The following is a 20,114-nucleotide window of genomic DNA, read 5'->3' as shown; positions in this document are numbered from 1 at the left end:
TTTATATTTGTCGTAGATTCCATATATTCTATAATAACGAATCTAAGACTTATATCCGCTCAAGTGACGTATACCAAAGGCATACTTACTATAAATAATTTATTTTGGCATGACAATTTACCATAATAATAATTTAATAATAATAATTTGTAAACTTAGTTTTGGCAATAGAAAATAATAGTGAAGATTTGGGTTTGGCGGGGGAAGCATTTTTGTTTCCCTCCTCCTCCAGTTTCCCGCCTCTGCAAGCCTACACGCTGCAGCAGCAGCAGCAGCACCACCATATATATATGATGCAATAAGAAGCGTCTGAAACTCTCTCTCTCTCTCTCCAAAATCAAAATCCCCCTTTTGCGCTCCATCTCCATGCTTGCTGCTTAATCAATCAATCGTCAAATCGGATCGAACAACACTGCACGCAACATATGGGATCTGCTACTGCCATCGCCATGGATGCTGCCGCCGCCTCCTCTCCAAGTCCTACTGGTAATCTCCGCTCTTGTTTTGATGCTCTACTTTCCCCTTCGATTCCGTTTTCTTATCCTCTTCACTTCTGCAAATTAAACCAAAATATTGCCTCATTCATACCACAATACGTACTTGCATACATACATTTATACGTTCCATCCTAATGGGGAAAACAAAAGGATATCTCCTTGTTCCGACTTCTGTGCCTTCAGAAATTGAAATTTTATTTCGCGATTTAGACTTCTATTGTCAAATTTCTTTTCATGTTGCAGCTACCGTACCGAATCAATCGGAACATCATCCCACTTAGGCCCTTGCTTTCTTTTCGTTCTCGTTTTCTAGGGCTTTCCCACGAATGATTTCGTTCAATTGATTTCTGTTTTCGAATGCAAATTCATTTTCCTAAATTTTTGAGCCTTCATTACGTTAATAATATTAGTTTGGTGGGGCCCGTGGGGGCGTATGTCTGTGGTATGGTTGCGTTTAGAATGATTTTATTAATCATCTAATACTGCCATTCTCGATTACTTTTTTATTTTTTTCCTTTGATGGTTGCTTCCAACCATTCTTATCCAAACCTCTCTTCACGGTTGTAGTACATAGCAGACATCTCATGGGCAACCAGTATCCCGTCTCCAATCATCTCTTACCCTGCATTGAAATTTCCTTAATTTTTTAGCTTGGCATTTTTGCTGTTCCTTTGTTATAGAAGCGAACAACAATAATGGTAAACTTAAATGTGTGGTTCCTACAATTGCAGAGACTGAGTCAACTGGCCAGAAAGGGAAAAAGCGAAATGCATCTCAGAAAATTGAAGAGGCTGCTGCTTGCTCCCGGAAAATGCCAAAACGGGCTGCTGCTTGTTTGAATTTTAAAGAGAAATCTGTTTGTATATCAACAAAATCTTCGGTAGTTGAGAAGAAAAAGGACCATACTGTAGATGAAGAAGCTGTAGCTGTGAGACTAACTGATGGACACGAGAATGGTCGACCATGTAGAAGACTCACAGATTTTGTATTTCATGATTCAAATGGTATCCCCCATCCCTTTGAAATGCTGGAAGTTGATGATATCTTCATTTCTGGGCTTATTTTGCCCCTTGATGGAAGTTTGGAAAAAGATAAGGAGGCAGGTTTCAGATGTGAAGGGTTTGGACGGATAGAATCATGGGCAATCTCTGGTTATGAAGATGGATCCCCTGTGATTTGGGTGTCAACCGACATTGCTGATTATGATTGCATCAAACCAGCAAGTAACTATAAGAAATTTTATGATCATTTCTTTGCCAAGGCTGTTGCCTGCATTGAGGTTTACAAGAAACTGTCCAAGGCCTCTGGAGGAAACCCTGACATAAGCCTTGATGAGTTGATTGCTGGGGTTGTCCGCACGCTAAATGGAAGAAAGTGCTTTTCTCGTGGGGTCCCTATCAAGGATTTTGTTATTTCACAGGGTGAGTTCATATATAACCAACTAGTGGGTTTAGATGAGACATGTGGCAAAAGTGATCAACTATTTGTAGAGATACCTGTTCTTGCTGCCCTTAGAGATGAGAATAGCAAGCTTTTAAATTTTGGACAAGCAAAAGGATCATCATCAGGGTGGGAGTCTAAGGATTGGTTCAGAGTCTATTAATGGAGTTGGTCAACAAAAAGATGGCTCATTTAATTCTATAGTGGATGAAGATGAAGATGTGAAACTGGCAAGGCTATTACAGGAAGAAGAATACTGGACTTCAATGAAGCAGAAAAGAGGTCAGGGTCCTATCTCTTCACGGAACAAATTCTACATAAAGATCAACGAGGATGAGATTGCAAATGATTATCCATTGCCGGCATACTACAGAACTTCTAATGAAGAGACTGATGAGTATATAGTCTTTGATAATGACACTGATATTTGTAATCCTGATGAACTGCCTAGATCAATGCTGCACAACTGGTCCCTTTACAATTCAGACTCACGATTAATTTCATTGGAGCTTCTTCCAATGAAACCATGTGCTGATATTGATGTAACCATATTTGGTTCGGGGGTGATGACTGCTGATGATGGAACAGGGTTCTGCCTTGATGCTGACTCTAGTCAATCTTCCTCGAGTGGCTTGGGGACAACCAATGTAGATGGAATTCCAATATATTTGAGTGCAATTAAAGAATGGATGATCGAATTTGGATCCTCAATGATTTTCATATCAATCCGAACAGATATGGCCTGGTATTTACATCTTTACATAAGCAGGAAAAGTTTCATAGTTATATTCTTTTTCATTTCTTCCGTTTGAAGTCATGAAACAAAAGTTCTGCTCCTATCCAGTCAGTGATGGAGATAGTGTTTTGTGTGTGTGTGTGTGGGGGGGTGGGGTATGATCCTACCATGGACCTGGCTTCTGCACTTCTTTTAATTGAAATGACGAATGTGGAATGCAAGGAAGAAAAGAACCACCACAACTGAACAATTTTGATAAAAGCTACCAGATAATAGTTCTGCTAAAGATAGTTGATAAATTAAGTTCCATTTCAATGAATGAAACTAAATGATTTCCATTGAAATGCTGCCTGAACTGATCTGTCAGAAATTTCTGCTCCTTCCTGCCATGATCACTGTTGTCTTCATTTTTTCTCTTGTGCTTGCCTTTTTTCTTCCCCTCTTCTATTTCTTGGATCTTTTACTGCTTTTTAATGTGAAAATCTTCTTATGATTGGACACTGCATTAGTGTGAAGAGACCAGGAGGCTGCAAGAAGTCCTAATCCAAATATAACTACTATATTGCAGTTGACAAGGAGAATAGTGTTTTTTTTTTTTTTTGTAGAACATTTCACATGTCACTGAAATGACAATGAATTCATCTTTTGTTTGAAGTGACATAACATAACATGAAATGAATTATAACTACGAAGATGTTTTGGCTTTGTATCCAAAAATAGTATCTAGAAAATATTCATTTGGAGTTTAGGGCAGGGAGATCCCTGCCTTACCTTTCCACCACTCATGCTTCTATTGTTTTGCAAACTTCATGGTAATGTCTGATAATTCAGAGAGAGAGAGAGAGAGAGTAATAATGCATGTACTTTTTAGCCTTGGACTGTTGAGAGGTTATTTATAAGTTTCAAAGATGTTTTAGAAGTAGTTTAAATTGGTGGTCTTTTGGCTTGACATCCTTCCAAGAGGATTCTTGCTACTGGACTGGAAGTGACCTAGAGAAAAGTACTGCTATGTTGTAGATTTATTTGGCCTTGTAGTGAATAACGCAATAACCATTAATAGTAACTCTGCTGCTCATGAATCATGCACTAGTGGTATAACATTTTAGCCAGATCTGAAGTTTGCTCTATAATATGGCATGATTTTTTTCTTCTTTTTATTATTATTATTAGCTGTTGCTTTTATAATATGGCATGAATTGATCATGCCATTTTTTTCCATTTGACAGGTATAGGCTGGGAAAGCCATCAAAGCAGTATGCTCCTTGGTATGAACCAGTTCTAAAAACGGCAAAACTTGCAATAAGCATAATTACTTTGCTGAAAGAACAGAGCCGAGTATCACGTCTTTCTTTTGCAGATATCATCAAAAGAATCTCTGAGTTTGAAAGGAATCATCCTGCTTACATATCATCCAATCCAGTACTTGTAGAGAGGTATGTTGTTGTTCATGGACAGATAATACTGCAACAATTTGCAGAATTTCCAGATGAGAAGATTAAAAGGTGTGCATTTGTTGTTGGTTTGGCCCAAAAAATGGAAGAGAGGCACCACACTAAATGGATAGTGAAGAAGAAGAAGGTTGTGCAGAGGGGTGAACTCAACCTAAATCCCAGAGCAGCAATGGCACCCATCATGTCTAAGAGGAAGGCTATGCAGGCAACGACAACAAAATTAATCAACAGAATCTGGGGTGAGTACTACTCAAATTACTCACCAGAGGATTCAAAAGAGGGAATTAACTCTCAAGTGAATGATGAAGAGGAAGTTGAAGAGCAAGATGAAAGTGAAGGGGATGATGCTGAGGAGGCAACATTATTAGTGGCATCAAAGGCAACCCTGACTCCTAGTTCAGTATCAAGGCAAATTAAATCAAGTTCAAGGAGAGAGGAAATTAGATGGGAAGGAGAGTCAGTAGGCAAAACATCTTTGGGTGAAGTTCTATATCGTCAAGCAGATGTTCGTGGTGAGGTAATTGTCGTTGGGGATGCTGTCTTGTTAGAAGCTGAGGAATATTGCCGTTCTTCCATTTGTCTTGTAGAGTACATGTTTGAAACATTGGATCAAAGCAAAATGTTTCATGGAAGAATGATGCAACGAGGATTCTGCACTGTCCTTGGAAATGCAGCCAATGAGAGAGAGCTATTTTTGACAAATGAGTGCATGGACTTCGAATTGGTTGATGTCAAACAAAAGGTGGTTCTGGATATACGATCAATTCCTTGGGGACATCAGCACCGGAAAGACAATGCCAATGCTGATAAAATTGATAGAGCAAGAGCTGAAGAGAGAAAGAGGAAGGGATTGGAAATTGAATATTACTGTAAAAGCTTATATTGGCCTGAGAGAGGTGCTTTCTTTAGTCTTCCCCTCGGTACCATGGGTCTTGGTTCTGGGGTCTGCAACTCCTGCAAATTAAGAAAAGATCAGAGTGAGAAGGAAAGTTTTAAAGTCAATTCATCCAAGATCAGTTTATTCTATAAGGGAATTGAGTATGCCATTCATGATTTTGTCTACATAAGCCCCCATCACTTTACTGCAGAAAGAGTGGAGAGTGATACTTTCAAGGGTGGGAGAAATGTGGGTTTGAATGCTTATGTTGTGTGTCAGTTGCTTCAAATTCTTGTTCCTAAAACAGTTAAACAAGCTGATGCAAGATATACTGAGGTTAAGGTCAGGAGGTTTTTCAGACCAGAGGACATCTCAGCTGAGAAAGCATACTGTTCTGATATTAGAGAGGTAGGAGCTATATCGAAGACGACCCTCTATATACATCTTGCAACTGATCACTTGACCTTAAGTTGACTTAATATGATTATCGTACTTCTGCATTTCTTATATTATGCACTTCTTCTTGACAGTTCTGTCAGCAATTATTATTTTAATAGTTTCATTATTTGGTTTATCAGGTATATTATAGTGAAGAAACAACGGTTTTGCCTGCTGAGACAATAGAAGGGAAATGTGAAGTTAGAAAGAAGAGTGATCTTCCATCAGATGTCCCTGCACTTATTGAACATATTTTCTTTTGTGAATATTTCTATAATCCTTCAAGGGGGTCTCTCAAGCAGGTGTCACATACTGGATTTCTGATAGTTTATCCCCATTAACTTATTTAACTAACTTTATTAGTTGATTACAGGGTTCCTTTTGCAATGATTTTTTATTGAAAGCCTTCTCATATTGTATTCTGATCTTCTTCAATCTCATTTGTGAACAGTTGCCATCTGACATCAAGTTAAAGTACTCAACAGGGAACATTCATGATGATGCCACTTCTAGGAAGAAAAAGGGAAAGTGTAAAGAAGGGGAAGATGATCTAGAAACTGTGAGGCAGAAGGAACTGTCTCAGGATAACTGCTTAGCAACTCTAGACATTTTTGCTGGTTGTGGGGGCTTGTCAGAGGGACTGCAGCAGTCTGGTATGTGCTTATTTCTATCAAACCTATAATTACTTTGTCATATTCACCAGCAGGACTTGAAATCTAGCCAAACGCTGGTCTGGATTATGTAGGTGCCTCAGTTACCAAATGGGCAATTGAGTATGAAGAGGCTGCAGGAGATGCATTTAAACTCAATCATCCAGAGTCGTTAGTTTTCACCAACAACTGCAACGTGATTTTAAGGTGGATCATCTTTTATTTGTCAGAACCCCCCCCCCCCCCCCCCCCCCCCCCTCTCTCTCTCTCTCTCTCACACACACACACACACACACACACTTGTGATGATAATCTTTTATATTTCAGGGCTATAATGGAGAAGTGTGGCGAGGTGGATGACTGTATTTCTACCCCTGAGGCTGCTGAGTTAGCTGCATCGCTTGCTGAGAAGGAGCTTGATAATTTGCCCTTGCCAGGACAAGTGGATTTTATCAACGGAGGCCCTCCTTGTCAGGTTTGCTAGGCTGAGGATCTCCATTCATGTGCAGGACTTAGCACCTTGATAGTTTCACTGTTATAATGGTTATTCAGTAGCCTGTTCCTCTTGCAGGGTTTCTCGGGAATGAACAGGTTTAACCAAAGCACCTGGAGTAAAGTCCAGTGCGAGATGATTTTGGCATTCTTATCCTTTGCCGATTATTTTCGGCCAAAGTTTTTCCTTCTTGAGAATGTGAGAAACTTTGTCTCCTTCAATAAAGGACAGACGTTTCGTCTAACTGTAGCTTCGCTTCTGGAGATGGGTTACCAGGTGGATAATGCTACAAGACAGTTCTGAGTTTGTATATATATATATATATAAATATATTAACTACTTGTAATTAATTAGGTGAGGTTTGGCATCCTTGAGGCGGGAGCATTTGGAATTTCTCAGTCTAGGAAGCGAGCGTTTATTTGGGCAGCATCTCCAGAAGAGTTTCTGCCAGAATGGCCAGAGCCAATGCATGTCTTTGCTGTTCCAGAGTTGAAAATAACATTGTCGGAAAATGTTCAGTATGCTGCTGTGCGAAGTACTGCTGCAGGAGCCCCATTCCGTTCAATTACTGTTAGAGATACCATTGGAGATCTCCCAGCGGTTGCAAATGGAGCATCTAAGACAAATCTGGAGGTACATATATATATATATATATATATAGAACTTGTATATTCATTCATAAAGCAGCAAGACTAATAATTAATCTTTGTCCGACAAAGCCTCTGACAGATTTAATCGGCATTTCCTTCTCTTGCATGTTTTACGTTGTTATATCATTTCCATGACCAGTACGAATGTGCCCCTGTCTCGTGGTTCCAAAAGAAAATTCGCGGCAATGCAATGGTCTTGTCTGATCATATCACAAAAGAAATGAATGAGCTCAATCTCATTCGGTGTCAGAGAATTCCTAAGCGTCCCGGTGCTGATTGGCATGACCTTCCAGATGAAAAGGTATCATCAACTTAACTTTTACCAGCTGGGGGTCCATCCATTCCTGGAGCAGAAATCCGAACCATCGTGTCTTTCTTTCACTGAAACTGCAGGTTAAACTGTCAACTGGGCAAGTAGTTGATCTGATACCTTGGTGCCTGCCAAATACGGCTAAGAGGCACAACCAGTGGAAGGGACTATTTGGACGATTGGATTGGGAGGGCAACTTTCCAACTTCCATCACGGACCCTCAGCCAATGGGTAAGGTGGGAATGTGCTTTCACCCCTTGCAGGATCGGATTGTTACTGTCCGTGAATGTGCTCGTTCTCAAGTAAGTTCTTCAGTTTCAGTTCTTTTTTCTTCTTTTTTTTTTTAAAGTACGTCAGTTTCAGTTTCTACAGGATTAACTTACTACTATAATTTTGCCAATTTGTTAATAAGCAACTATTTTTTAGAATTTCAAATTTCGGGGTCCTCTCAGGGAAGGTCAATTAGGAATCTGTGACCTAAGCGGACAAACTTAATGAGGCAAAAGTATCGGGATCCTATCCTACGCTAAAAACTAAGCTATCGCCGAGTGCACTTTCATTTCCTGTATATATTCTCTATACCTGCGTGCATTATGTTTTGACATAGCTGTCTGTTATGCCTAATATAAAGTAGCAACTAAAATTTGAAGGTTAAGATAATAGGATGCTTGAAAGCTAGTTACTTATAAATCAAAACAGAAAAAAAAAAAAAAAAATTATAACTTACCAGAAGATCAAAGAATTAGAGAGATTTAGCTTGGTTCAGCATAGTGTACATCCACAAGAGAAAGAGGACAAGAAAATCCACCATGTGAACAATTCTATAATGGTCACCACTGAAAATTACATAATAAGGTACTAATACAGAAAGAAGTAATTAAAATTCTTAAGTCATTTGAGTTTTGATTGAATTATAAATTTTTTATCTCTACTCTTGTTGTAAATATGGAAAGATTAAATATGTAAATTAATATAAAGCTGTAGTTGTAGTTGTAAGATATCAAACATCAATCAAGAAGCTTGATTGTAGGATCTGGATTGGCTAAGTTTAGGAAATCAAAACTTGTATAAATGTATTCTCTCTTTACACAGAAATATATGAAATTCTCCTTGCTCTATTTTACAACTCTTTCGGATTGAGTTGAAGGAATATGATTTCATGGAAATCTCAGCAATTCTTAAACCTTGGTTTGATTTCCATAAACATATTAAAACAAACAAAATCTCCTCTCCAATATGTTGGAAGGAGGGCACTATTTTAAATGTTACACAAACATATATAATTTAATCAATAATGCTTGAATGCATTTAAAATGAAGGACTTGGTCAGCGTGTCTGATATATGTGATCCTTAGGAATCTGATTGTCTATACTGAAATCATTATCCAAACCTTTAAATCATATAGCTTCCTTAACAGTCTCTAGTTGCCATACATACTTTATCTTTGTAGTAGATAAGACAAGTAGACAGGAAATTGGGTCAAAGCTTGGTCAACTAGGGGGGTCAAGCTGTCAAACCAGGTTGGGTCAAAGTTACCGAATTGAATCGAGTTAGAGGCTTTGGTGAGTTAGGTTACTAGTTTGCAGTTGTTTTTGGAATCCATAATGGGTTATTGAATCTGACAGAGGCAAACCAATGGTGGAAGTATGATGGGGTCTGATACCACTATTGGAAAAGATGGCAGAGAAGCTTTTGCTCACTTTAATCATGTTTGCGAGTGATTATATGATAAGCTCTGATCCCAAATGTTGGAAAATATGGAAACCTCAAGGAAATTACAAGGAGGGAGGAATATGTTGTATTCAAAAATTGATCCATTCCATGCTACAACACATGACCACTTAGCGGGGTATTTATAGACTTCTCACAAACTTTTATCAAACATGAAATCACAGGCAAAGCCACAGTACTGTAGCATATTGTGAAATAGTTTAATAGAAATCTTGAAATACTTTTCAATTTTATCTTGACCATTTTATATCTTGATTCAAAAAATATTTTAATATAAGTTTATCTTGTTCATTTTAACAAACATTACCTTAGTATATATGTTTGAGGATTTGAAATTGATAGAAGAAGAAAAAAAGAAATGATGGAAAAGAAAGAGGCAAGAAAGATGAAAGTAATGGAAAATGTTCACTAAACCATGAAGAAAATTCATTAAACTATAAATATTCTTTTTTGAAAACTTAATCAATTTCATGTGAAGTTTACTTCTCACATAAACTCTATTATAACTTACTTTTTTTATATTGGTAGTTTTTATGTTATAATCAAACTGTTTTTTTTTCCTATGATCAAAATAATTTTTAATATGATAGATAAGTGTTTTAAGAGAAAAAATAATATTATATGTAATCATCCCTTTAAAAATTTGAGTCAAGATGATAACAAATGTTATTTAAGAAATTATGGAGTCACAATAAAGTTAAAAGATATTATGTACTGATCATTAATTAAGGAATATAATTAGATTATCATTTATATAAATAAGATAATTGTTGTCTGAATACAACAATAAAATTCATATTAAGGGATTTATCTTTAAGTGGTTATAACTTTCCAAGAAAAAAAATGATTAGAGAGTTTTGGGTATTCTCTAAGCAAACACTGATATTTAGGTTAGATTTTTGTAGTCAGAAGAGATAGTAGAGCTTTTGAATGGGAAGAAGTGACTTACTTTTTTTGAAATGAGCGTTCGTTTATTTATAATTGAGCTGGAGGAGTTTGTGATAAGCATTCTTATATGTTTGCGTTTCTTTGTTTTGAGAATGTCTCGTGGGAGTCTTTATGGCTTTATTCATTGTTTTGTTCCTTATGTTTTATTTTTAGCTTTTGGCCTGGCTTTTTTTGGATTTGTGATTGGACCGATACTTATTCATTAGGTGGATCTCTTTGTCCCATGTCTTGTCCTTAGGCTTTTCCCTAGGCTTTCCTTAGCATTTCCTTCTAGGTTTTCTTTTGAGTCTATTTAACTAGATCTTGGTCTATATACACATCAATAATATATGTAAAATTTACATATAAAATGATTTTTTTTTCATTATACTATTGCAATATTTTTAGAAAAATTAGAAAAGTTTATTGAGAATTTTATACCTTTTATTTTAATGAGTTTTCAATTTGTTGGATTATAATATTATGTTACTTTTTTAGCTTTAACTTCAAAAAGTAGGATTTTCTATTTTAATTTATTTAATTATTATATTTTTAAAGCTTTGTAGCATCATTCCAGGCTTGCATTTAATCCAGTGATTTCACCTTCTTCCAAGGTGGTCTAACCATAATGACTCTGAGTGGTTTCTCATTCACCATACTCTTTAACATCCATGTGCCTCCGTCCTTGGTGTTCTAACAAGTTGTAGAAAGCTCATCTGTTCCCTATCTGTCTGTAGCCCCTTGTTACTCCATCTTTCCCTAGATGTCTGCGTGCCTTCTGCTCTCTAACTTTGGTGCAACAGACTTTACTTGGTTTAACTTCAATTGAGTAACTCCTCGAGCACCATCTTTAAAGGATCATTAAAACCACAGGCGCTTTAATTTCTATCTTTGCAAAATAGTTGCCTGTTGCAGACACTCAAGTGTCACTCACAGAAGACCTCCTCACTTATGTGGAGTCTGTGTGTTAACTTGCACCTTCTTGACAGGTTTTCTTTTGTTACCAACCTGGAGATGTTACACATGCAGCAAGCGCTGTCAACAGGTTTTCTTATCTACAAACTTGGAAAATAGAAAATTTTCTTCACCCGCCCCAATAATGATCCTTCTCCTTAGACAACCATGGTTCCGATGTCAACTCAAATCAAACTTGCTTTATGTGATAAGCTCTTATAGCGGATGTTGGAAGATATGGAAGCCTCAAGGAATCACAAGGAGAGCAAGGAATATGTTTTGGCAATTCAATGATTGATCCACTTCACTCCCAACGCACAACCTTGTAGAGAGATGAACATTTAGGTTCAGATTGATAGAATTGTTTAAATCGAGTAGATTGAGTTTAGTTCAAAAATGAACTATCTAATTGAATATATTTTAAAATTGAATAAATAAAAAAATAAAAAAAACCAAATCCATAAAAAAACTAAAAAAATTAAAAAAACCAAAAAAACCTAAAAATCAAAATAACTAAGTGCAAAAATAATATTTTTGACATTTCAATTGGTTTAATTATTTTAATTTTTTAAATACAAAGATCCAATTGAACCAAAACAATGAAAATTATCAAATTTAAAAATCAACTCACTTGCAATTTGAATCAAATTGAATTGGTCAAAATTATTAATTTAGTTAAATTATTTTAATTTAACCAAAAATTAAAATACTCACATCCCACTGTTAACATACATCTAATCGAGATGACTCTTCACTTCACATTCCTAGTCATGCATCTAGACTCACCTATTTAAATTTATTTTTTTTAACAACCGAGAATTGGTTGGGTGTCTGGCTGGAAAGAGGATTGTCACTCAGAAGAGAAATTCTAGGCATCTCAAGTCACCAAAAGAAAAATGGGGTTGTCCCTTGCGGCTGTACCCACTGAGGAAGCCAACTGGCATGACTATGAACATCCACTCCAGAATGTGACGACGAAAGGGTTGGTAGTGCATCTCCTTCACGGCTTGGACCAAAGGATGATTGTGACGGAGGCTTAACTTCATAAAATTAAAGGGTGGGCAACTGATTTCTGTCTCTGCTCTCCGGTTAAGACGGGGATGGAGAGGTGATAGAGGCTGGTGAGTGGATGACAATGGGATGAGCTAAGCCAGCAGTGCTGGGTGATGTTCTTTGGCGAGGCTCTGCGATTCAACAATCAGATCAGATCAACACTTTGGGTCAAAAGGGTTTTCTCAATTGGGGGTCGCTGGTGCCGTTCTTGGTCGGACGGTCAGTCACCTTCTGATAATGACGACAATCAGACTGGTGGGTTGGTTGCTGTTGCCAGGTCGGTTTGGCCTCTTGTTTGCGGAATGGGTTGGCTTGGCTTCCTCCTCCACAGTTTCGTGGAAGAAAACCCAACATTCCCCTGTGCTTTGAATTGGAATCACTGATTCTTTGGGCTCTGAAATTACTTGATAGGAAGTCTGAATAGAAAATAAATTTTGTACTCGTACATGATCAAAGAATTAGACACATGGATTTAACTTTGTTTGGCAATGGACTTGTGTGAGCATAAAAAATTCACCCTGTAAAATAGGTTTACACTGGAAAAATCCTTAACACAAAACTCTATTACACTTAATTTCACAATAAGAAAAGAATAAGATAACGAGGATTACTTGTAGAGAAATCTCAATTCATCTGTGTTTTGAATTGGGTTACAAAATTTCCTTCTTTACTTTGGAATTGGATTAAAAGAACTATGAAGTGAAGGCTAAGTAAATAATCTGGAAAACGAAATACATTTTGAAGTCTTCAAATTTCTGTCATCTTGGTAATCATTATTACCTTGCTTATTTTAATCTGATTGTGAAGGCAATCTTCCACCTTAGGGAATTAATGATGTTTATTGGTTGTTGATTTGGTAATGGTAAAAAATGCAGGGTTTCCCAGACAGCTACCAGTTTGCTGGTAACATTTTACACAAGCACAGGCAGATTGGGAATGCTGTTCCTCCCCCTCTGGCATGTGCACTTGGGAGGAAACTCAAAGAGGCTATTACTATGAGGAGTAAGAAGAGCAACTAATAAAGCTGATCCTTATTTTAGATGATGATCTCTTTCCATTAGGTTGCCTAAAATAGGTAATGTAAAATTAAATTGGAAGGTAATCGTTAGCATTTATTTAATAGAGGATTATTCGGTTGGTGATTGTTCAACCAACCATAACCATTGTTGTATGTTAATGAAGTTAGCAGAGTTCAGTTGTTGGCTTCCATCAACCAGCTCTTGGGGGCTGTTAAACATAGCAGCTGGCTTGACTAAAACTAAATTCAAGATCTAATTGCTTTAAATGTTTGTGTTTTTTGAAGTTAATTAGTGCACTTGATTGTACACAACAACGGAATAATAGATTACATTGTGGAAGCACAACTAGTGTACAAACAGCATTTTCAATTTTAATTATATACTATTATTATATACAATTGTAGGTGGCATGCAGACAAGCCAAGGACAGATTCAATTCCTCCCATTTATTTTTTGTAAATGATTTTTGCTCTGCTCATTACCATTCCCAGGGATGACAATTTGGGTCGGGTTAACCTCTTTAACTGTACCCATTTAAGCATACTAAATAGGTGAAAATTGAGTATGTGGGCAAATGGGTATGACCCATTAATTCTAGTGGGTACATGGGTGTTACTCTACCCATTAAAAATATTTACCTAGGGTGCGGGCCATGCTGCGTGTCTTATAAGTGGTTCTTACGGGCATGGTAGCTGCGAACCAGCCTCCTGGGGCTTGCTCTCTCGTCTTTTTTCCTCTGCCCTCGTCGATTAGCAATTGATCCAATGCGGATTCTCGTCTCATCCAATGAGGTTTGGAACCCTCAACTAAAGAAAGTGCAGAAACAAAGGTGCTCAAAGATGAATCTCTAAAAGGACCTTCTTCATAAAGTTAAATCGAAACCAAAGGCAAAGAGAAAGAATTCTAGTCTCGAAAGCTATGATGATAAATTAGAGCTCCAATCGATTCTCTACCAAGACTGCCTGCTCCTTCCTATGCTACGAGTTAAAGCTCAACTAAGGTAGATTGAAGACTAACCCCAACACCTATTGCAACTCCCTACTCCATTTCTATCTATAAGATGACCTTACCGGCCTCTCTTTTTAGTCTCACTACCCTAAGCTCTCTCTCCCTATCGATCATGCTTAAACCCATCGAGCCTATCAAACCTAGAAAGATGGACTTGCCAGGGTGTCAATCCTAATAAAAGGGGAGGGGAAAGTCAAGTATGCTATTACTCTTCGCTATTCGCTCTTGATTAACCGGGGTGGAATTTCTTTTCTTTATATGGTAGAGCATAAGCTAGTCTTGTGGAATCTCAACTGAAGTTCCTCAAGAATCCCTTCTAATGTTAAGAGGAAGAATTATTTCCTTGGCATGAACTGGGAAAGAATCACAGGAACATAGGGCTTAGGGCAAATGAGTTAGGAGTTCCATAAACCAACTTATGGAAAAGAAAGCGAGTAGTCGCTTCTAAGAGCTATGAACCCGAGATTGGACCGATTCCTTTCATAGGTAGTAAAAAAACCAAGGATTGAACTTCTACTTGCTCTAAAGGAAGTCAATCTATTGATTTGATTGCTCTTCTAGGATCTTCATTTTCTTTCTGCATTAAATAGTTGATCTTCTTATATCTACAATACTTCAAGTCTCTTAGCCATGATTCCTAACAAGGAATAGAGGTTGACCTTTACCAGTTTAACAACCTATGAGCGAATGCCATTCATTGAGAATTTTTCCTTAACCTGAAGACCTTTTAAAAGAACTTTTGGTTTGGGGTTTTGTGTTAGTTCTTCTCAAGTCTATTTATGTAGCTTTAATAAACTTTATCTGTTTGTTGGTTGGTCAATGAATTACTTTTTTGTTCCCTTCTCATTTTTTTTTTTTAAGAAAATGAATTATATTTGTTGCTTTTATTAGCAACTCTTCGATCATTTGTCCAACTGTTTGCCCATTTGCTTCTACAATTGGGAATAGGTCCGTGGGCAATTGTATAATAATAGGTTTCAACTGCTTACTCAATTCTCATCCCTTGTTTGATGAATCACGTCTTTAATTTAAGTAGGATCTTCTTCTCATCAATCAAAAGTAAAGAAAAACCACTATGCCTTTCACATTTCACTTTTGAAGGTAAGATAAATTCACTCAGAATGAATGGGCACCTTTAACCTCTTTCATCTTCTGCAGGTTCCTACCCCATCTTATGTTAGACCTCTTTCTTCCTATCAAATTCATGAAGCTCCGTAGAGTGCGGGCATTCACATAGTAAGATATTGCTTTTGGTTGCAGGCAACCCTCAACCATCCTTATTTAGGCTTATCACTACACATCAATTAGCACAAAGGGCAGTCTTAAACGAAACCTCTTCTCTATTATTTCCTTCTTACTTTATTGATTCCAATAGTGATTATTCTGTCAATTGACATAACCTCTTCCTATTTATAGAATCTTAAGTAAGATGGCGTGCTAGGTCTATTCTAACATTTTGTCTTGCCTTACCTCTCATCATAAAGAGGCCTTGGAAGGTCATTCTCCCCTCAATTGTCATTCTAACATTTTGTCATTGGTCATTCTCCCCTCAATCTATTAGTGGTTAGTATGAATAGGAAGATGAAAGCAATTAAAGGCATATTAGGAAAAACAACAAGCAAGTTAACTAGTATGGTATCAATCTTGTCACCACGAAAAGCAATAAGAGCTCGTTAAAGAAATACTTAAAAAATAAAAACTTTCCTTTCAAACTTTAACTTTTAACTAGATTACTATTCGATTCTAATTGGCTTGACTCTCAGCAATGAGAGATTGGTTAGTTCCTAACAACTATGCTACTAAGTCAAGCTACCTTGATTTTCTTTTTTTTTTTTTAAAGAAAAGAATGTAATGACTCATTAACGAGATTTGGATCACTTTGTCAATATTTTCGCATATGTTTCACATTTTTATTGATCAATCAATTTGAGCTATTATATTTAATGTTTGAAGATAGGATATGCATGATCATGATCAATCATGACTGTGTGAAATTTCATGAAAATTGATTTTCGAGTATATTTTGTAATTTTATGAAAGTTTAGGGACTAAAGTGAAAATACTAATTTTTTTAAAATTTAGGTTCATGAAGCCCTAATGGCATATTTTTGATACATAATTAGAGTTGTCAACCTTTTATAGCGTTTCGGTTGTCGAAATAACTATTTGGCTATTTCTGGGCAAAACGACTATATTTCCTTCATTAAAAATTATCAATTAAGATTATCTTTAAGTGTTAGGGAAAAATATTATTAATAATTAATGATATTTTAGTAAGCTATGAATTATAAGAATTGTTCTTGTTGTGTAATTAATTTTTGTATAATATATTGTGTGTAATAATTATATGTGTATTATATTATATTAAAAAATTAATAAAATAAATAATTATTTAATAAATACAGAAAATTGAATGAAGAAGCCGATTGCAATTAATGAAGGAGGTTCATATGAGAAAGGTAAATAATGCATAGTATATATATATATATATATATATATATAAATAAAAAAGAAAAGAAAAAGAAGAGACAAGAAGAGCTGGGAGTGAGAGAGGGTGTGGTGTGTGTATATATATACATATATATATAATATTATTTAATTGAAATAAAGGAAAAGAACAAGTAACGCAGGGTTTCCTTCTCACAATTTCAAATGTGAACAAATGTGAACAAATGTGAATGCAAGATATATATATATATATATTATATATTATATTGTAAATGGTGGAGAAATGATGGGAGGTCATGTGGAGTTTGCCTTTCATGTCATATGTATATATATATATAAAATATTAATATTATATATATATTTTAGGTAAAGAAGAAAAATTAATGCAGCTGATGGATGTGCATAAGAGCTGTCTCCTCCGTCTTTCTCTCATGCGGTGCCAAATTAGTGTATATATATATATATATATGTATATGATAATATATTATAATTAATAAAAAGAAAAGAAGGCAGGTGAACCTTTCTCCTGCATCCATCTCTCCCTTTCCAATTTCCTTATATAATGCATTCATTTTTTTTACCTTTATAACTTCCAAGCTCATCTCAAATACTTTAGCAATTCAAGTAAAAATAGAAAGAAAAAATATTTAAGACAAATTCCCTTATTTTATTCTTATTAATACAAATTCTCTTTCTTGTTCGTTTGTTTTTAAGAGGCAAGTTTTATATCTATCTTTTCTTTTGTATGCAAGTTCTTATATCGTCGTTCTTTCAAATACAAATTCTTAAATCTTTTTTTATTTTGAAAAATTAATTGTTATTTTAGAATTTTTGTTCTTCCTTGAATACTTGATGAATCTCATTTAAAAGCTTATATAAAGTTTGATTCACCGTATATTTTCAAAGGAATGATACTTCTCTCATGTTGGGTCCTCACATTTAAAATAGGTGTAGTTGCATCTTGTTGTATATCGGTTAATCATGCATGTATTTGTTGATTTAATATTATGGTTGACCATTGTTGAGGCTATATGTATGTGGTTAATGTATAAATATGGGTGTGGTGGTGTGTATATCATTTGGTCATATATGGTCATGTGCGTGGAATATTTGAGGATATGTGATCATGAACGAATTATATATATATATATATATATTTATGAGTTGAAATGTGTGCATGATAATTATTTTACGTTGCAGACTATGTTCGTGAGATATCCTTAAGCTCGGTAGGTGTAAGTCTAACATGAAAAAGGATTTCGATCCACAATTTAATGATTTGTTTATAGATATGTATTTTTACTTATATTTCAGGGTCTTGGGTGCTAGAATGTCTTATGTAGACCCCAAAGACTATATGTGTGCATCTATACATATGCATAAGGTTATGTGATTGGGTAAAGCATGGCATGAGTGCACATAATGTGTCAAGTTATTCTGTAATACTTTGATTTCTATTGCTTCACGTTCCTTTTAAATTATACTTGCTGAGTTTTATGGCCCATACTTGCTTTAACATCATTCCAAAAAAAAGGAAAACAAAGGTTGAGGGTAAGCCCAATGGAGTTTGATTCTCGTGGGGTAGTCTTGTGTATGGAGCAATCCCAACAAAAAAAGTCTTTGAGAGTATTTCAAATGTAGAGGCAAGATTGTCACAATCTGTTATATTGTAATTGAACATTTTGAGAGTTATAAATAAATAAGACCCTAATGTTTGTATTAAATAAACTTATGGTTTTAATATTTATTTTACTTTCGCTGTAAAAAAAAAAAGGGTTAATTTATTTACTCTAGTATTTATCTGTACCAATCTTTTTTGAGATTTTCTCCCAAAATCCTTTGACAGCGGGATCTCTGAGAGAGAGTGTTCACAAAAAAGATAGGGTTAGAAGGAGATTAAAAGGTAAAGCTTAGAAGTGAAATGGCTAGGAATGAAAAATACTAAATAAAGGAAAATGGACTTATTCTAGTGTACATCTGATTTGTAGAATCAAAGAGAAGACCATATATAAGGAAAAGTTCTTCTTCCTAAGATGTTGACCAACTTGCTCTCGTTGATAAAGTAGAGATTGGCATTACTATGATCGAAAAAAATATCCTTCCCTGCTTGATTTCTATCTTGAGAGATTGCTCTAAGATGTTCTTCTCTCCTCTCCATCATTCATAAAGTAGAGACTGGCATTACTATGATAGAAAAGAATATCATTCCCTACTTGATTTCTATCCTGAGAGATTGTTCTAAGATGTTCTTCTCTCATCTCCATTGTAGCTTGCATAGGATGCCTATTTTTAGTTAATTCACCTTCCTACTATTCTTACATTAAGGTTATTGTAAACCTTGCCTAAATCGGAGTCTCTTCATGCCTTACTCGTTTGCTCTTACTTCTCTATTCATTGAATCTCTCAGGTGAATCCTTATCTTGGAATCTATCTACGGTAGGTAAATGCCTTATAATTTTTTATTTTTTGAGAAAATACCTTATTCACTCAACCATAGGTGCTAACCTTGTTGTTCTTACCCCATGCTAATCAAATCTTAGTGTAAGCTATGATGCTTTTGGCTTTCATAGGCGATAAGCTTACCTTGTTGTACTAGCACACTGCTTAATGCATAGTCTAATACATCCATGTGTACTTCAAATGATTTTGTGTGACTTGACAACTATAGTATGAGGTCATCCATCACTACTAGCTTTTAGGTCCTTAAAAGCTTTTTGACACTTTTCTGATCAATGTAGTGCCATGATTGGTTTGTACATCATTCTTTAGGAAATTTTTGAGTTGAGTAACTCTTTTCAAGTAATTTACAATGAATCTCCAGTAATAGTTCACAATCGTTAAAAAAAATCTTAGCTTACTCACCTTGGTAGGTGTTTGCTACTTCTCAATGGCTCTATTGCCCATCCAATACCCTAGGAATAGGGTTTTTGTTTGTCTAATTGAGCATTTCTCTTTCTTTACATAGAGGTCATTTTTCCTTTTAAAAAGGTTTGGAGGTGGCTGACATGGTCGTTTAATGAATGGGTATAGCCCATGATCAAAATATATCACCAATCATCGAAGTACGAGTGAAATAACTCTTTACAAAGGGTGCAGAACATGGTATGGGTATTGCTTGCTTATCACATAGGTAGTCTTGGCTTGTGTCATTTTGTGATACACACTTGATAGTTGCTCAATCATAGATCCAACTTCCAGAAGTATCTCACGCTTAATGATTAGGGAAAAGAAGTAAGTAATCAAAGCGGATACTTGTTCTTGACGGTTAGGTTACCTTGTTGAGGGCCTAATAGTCAATGCACAAGCCTCCTGCTTCTTTTGGAGTAAAATAGGAGCTCCTAAACCTTTTTCCCAACAAGATAACAAAAAATAACTTTGGAGGCTGGAATATAAATAGGCCTTAATGAGTTCTTGAATTTCTTTTTTGAGCT

General features: G+C 35.8%; 1 protein-coding gene across 1 annotated transcript; it reads left to right on the top strand.

Annotated features, from left to right (window-relative positions):
* Positions 1 to 218: 218 nt before the first annotated feature.
* Positions 219 to 13,483, top strand: LOC127804622 (DNA (cytosine-5)-methyltransferase 1-like). The gene is given in 13 exon segments (XM_052341506.1): positions 219 to 486; positions 1,229 to 2,037; positions 2,039 to 2,682; positions 3,900 to 5,409; positions 5,580 to 5,741; positions 5,891 to 6,092; positions 6,185 to 6,296; positions 6,417 to 6,564; positions 6,661 to 6,858; positions 6,937 to 7,215; positions 7,372 to 7,533; positions 7,626 to 7,844; positions 13,084 to 13,483. Coding segments are annotated over 13 exon segments (4,650 nt in total). The 5' UTR covers positions 219 to 425; the 3' UTR covers positions 13,228 to 13,483.
* The last annotated feature ends 6,631 nt before the right edge of the window (positions 13,484 to 20,114 follow it).

The sequence above is a fragment of the Diospyros lotus genome, chromosome 6, assembly GCF_014633365.1.
Source record: "Diospyros lotus cultivar Yz01 chromosome 6, ASM1463336v1, whole genome shotgun sequence".
NCBI lineage: Eukaryota > Viridiplantae > Streptophyta > Magnoliopsida > Ericales > Ebenaceae > Diospyros > Diospyros lotus.
The sequence above is the reverse complement of the archived record's forward strand: the minus strand, read 5'-3'. Positions and strand labels throughout refer to the sequence as shown.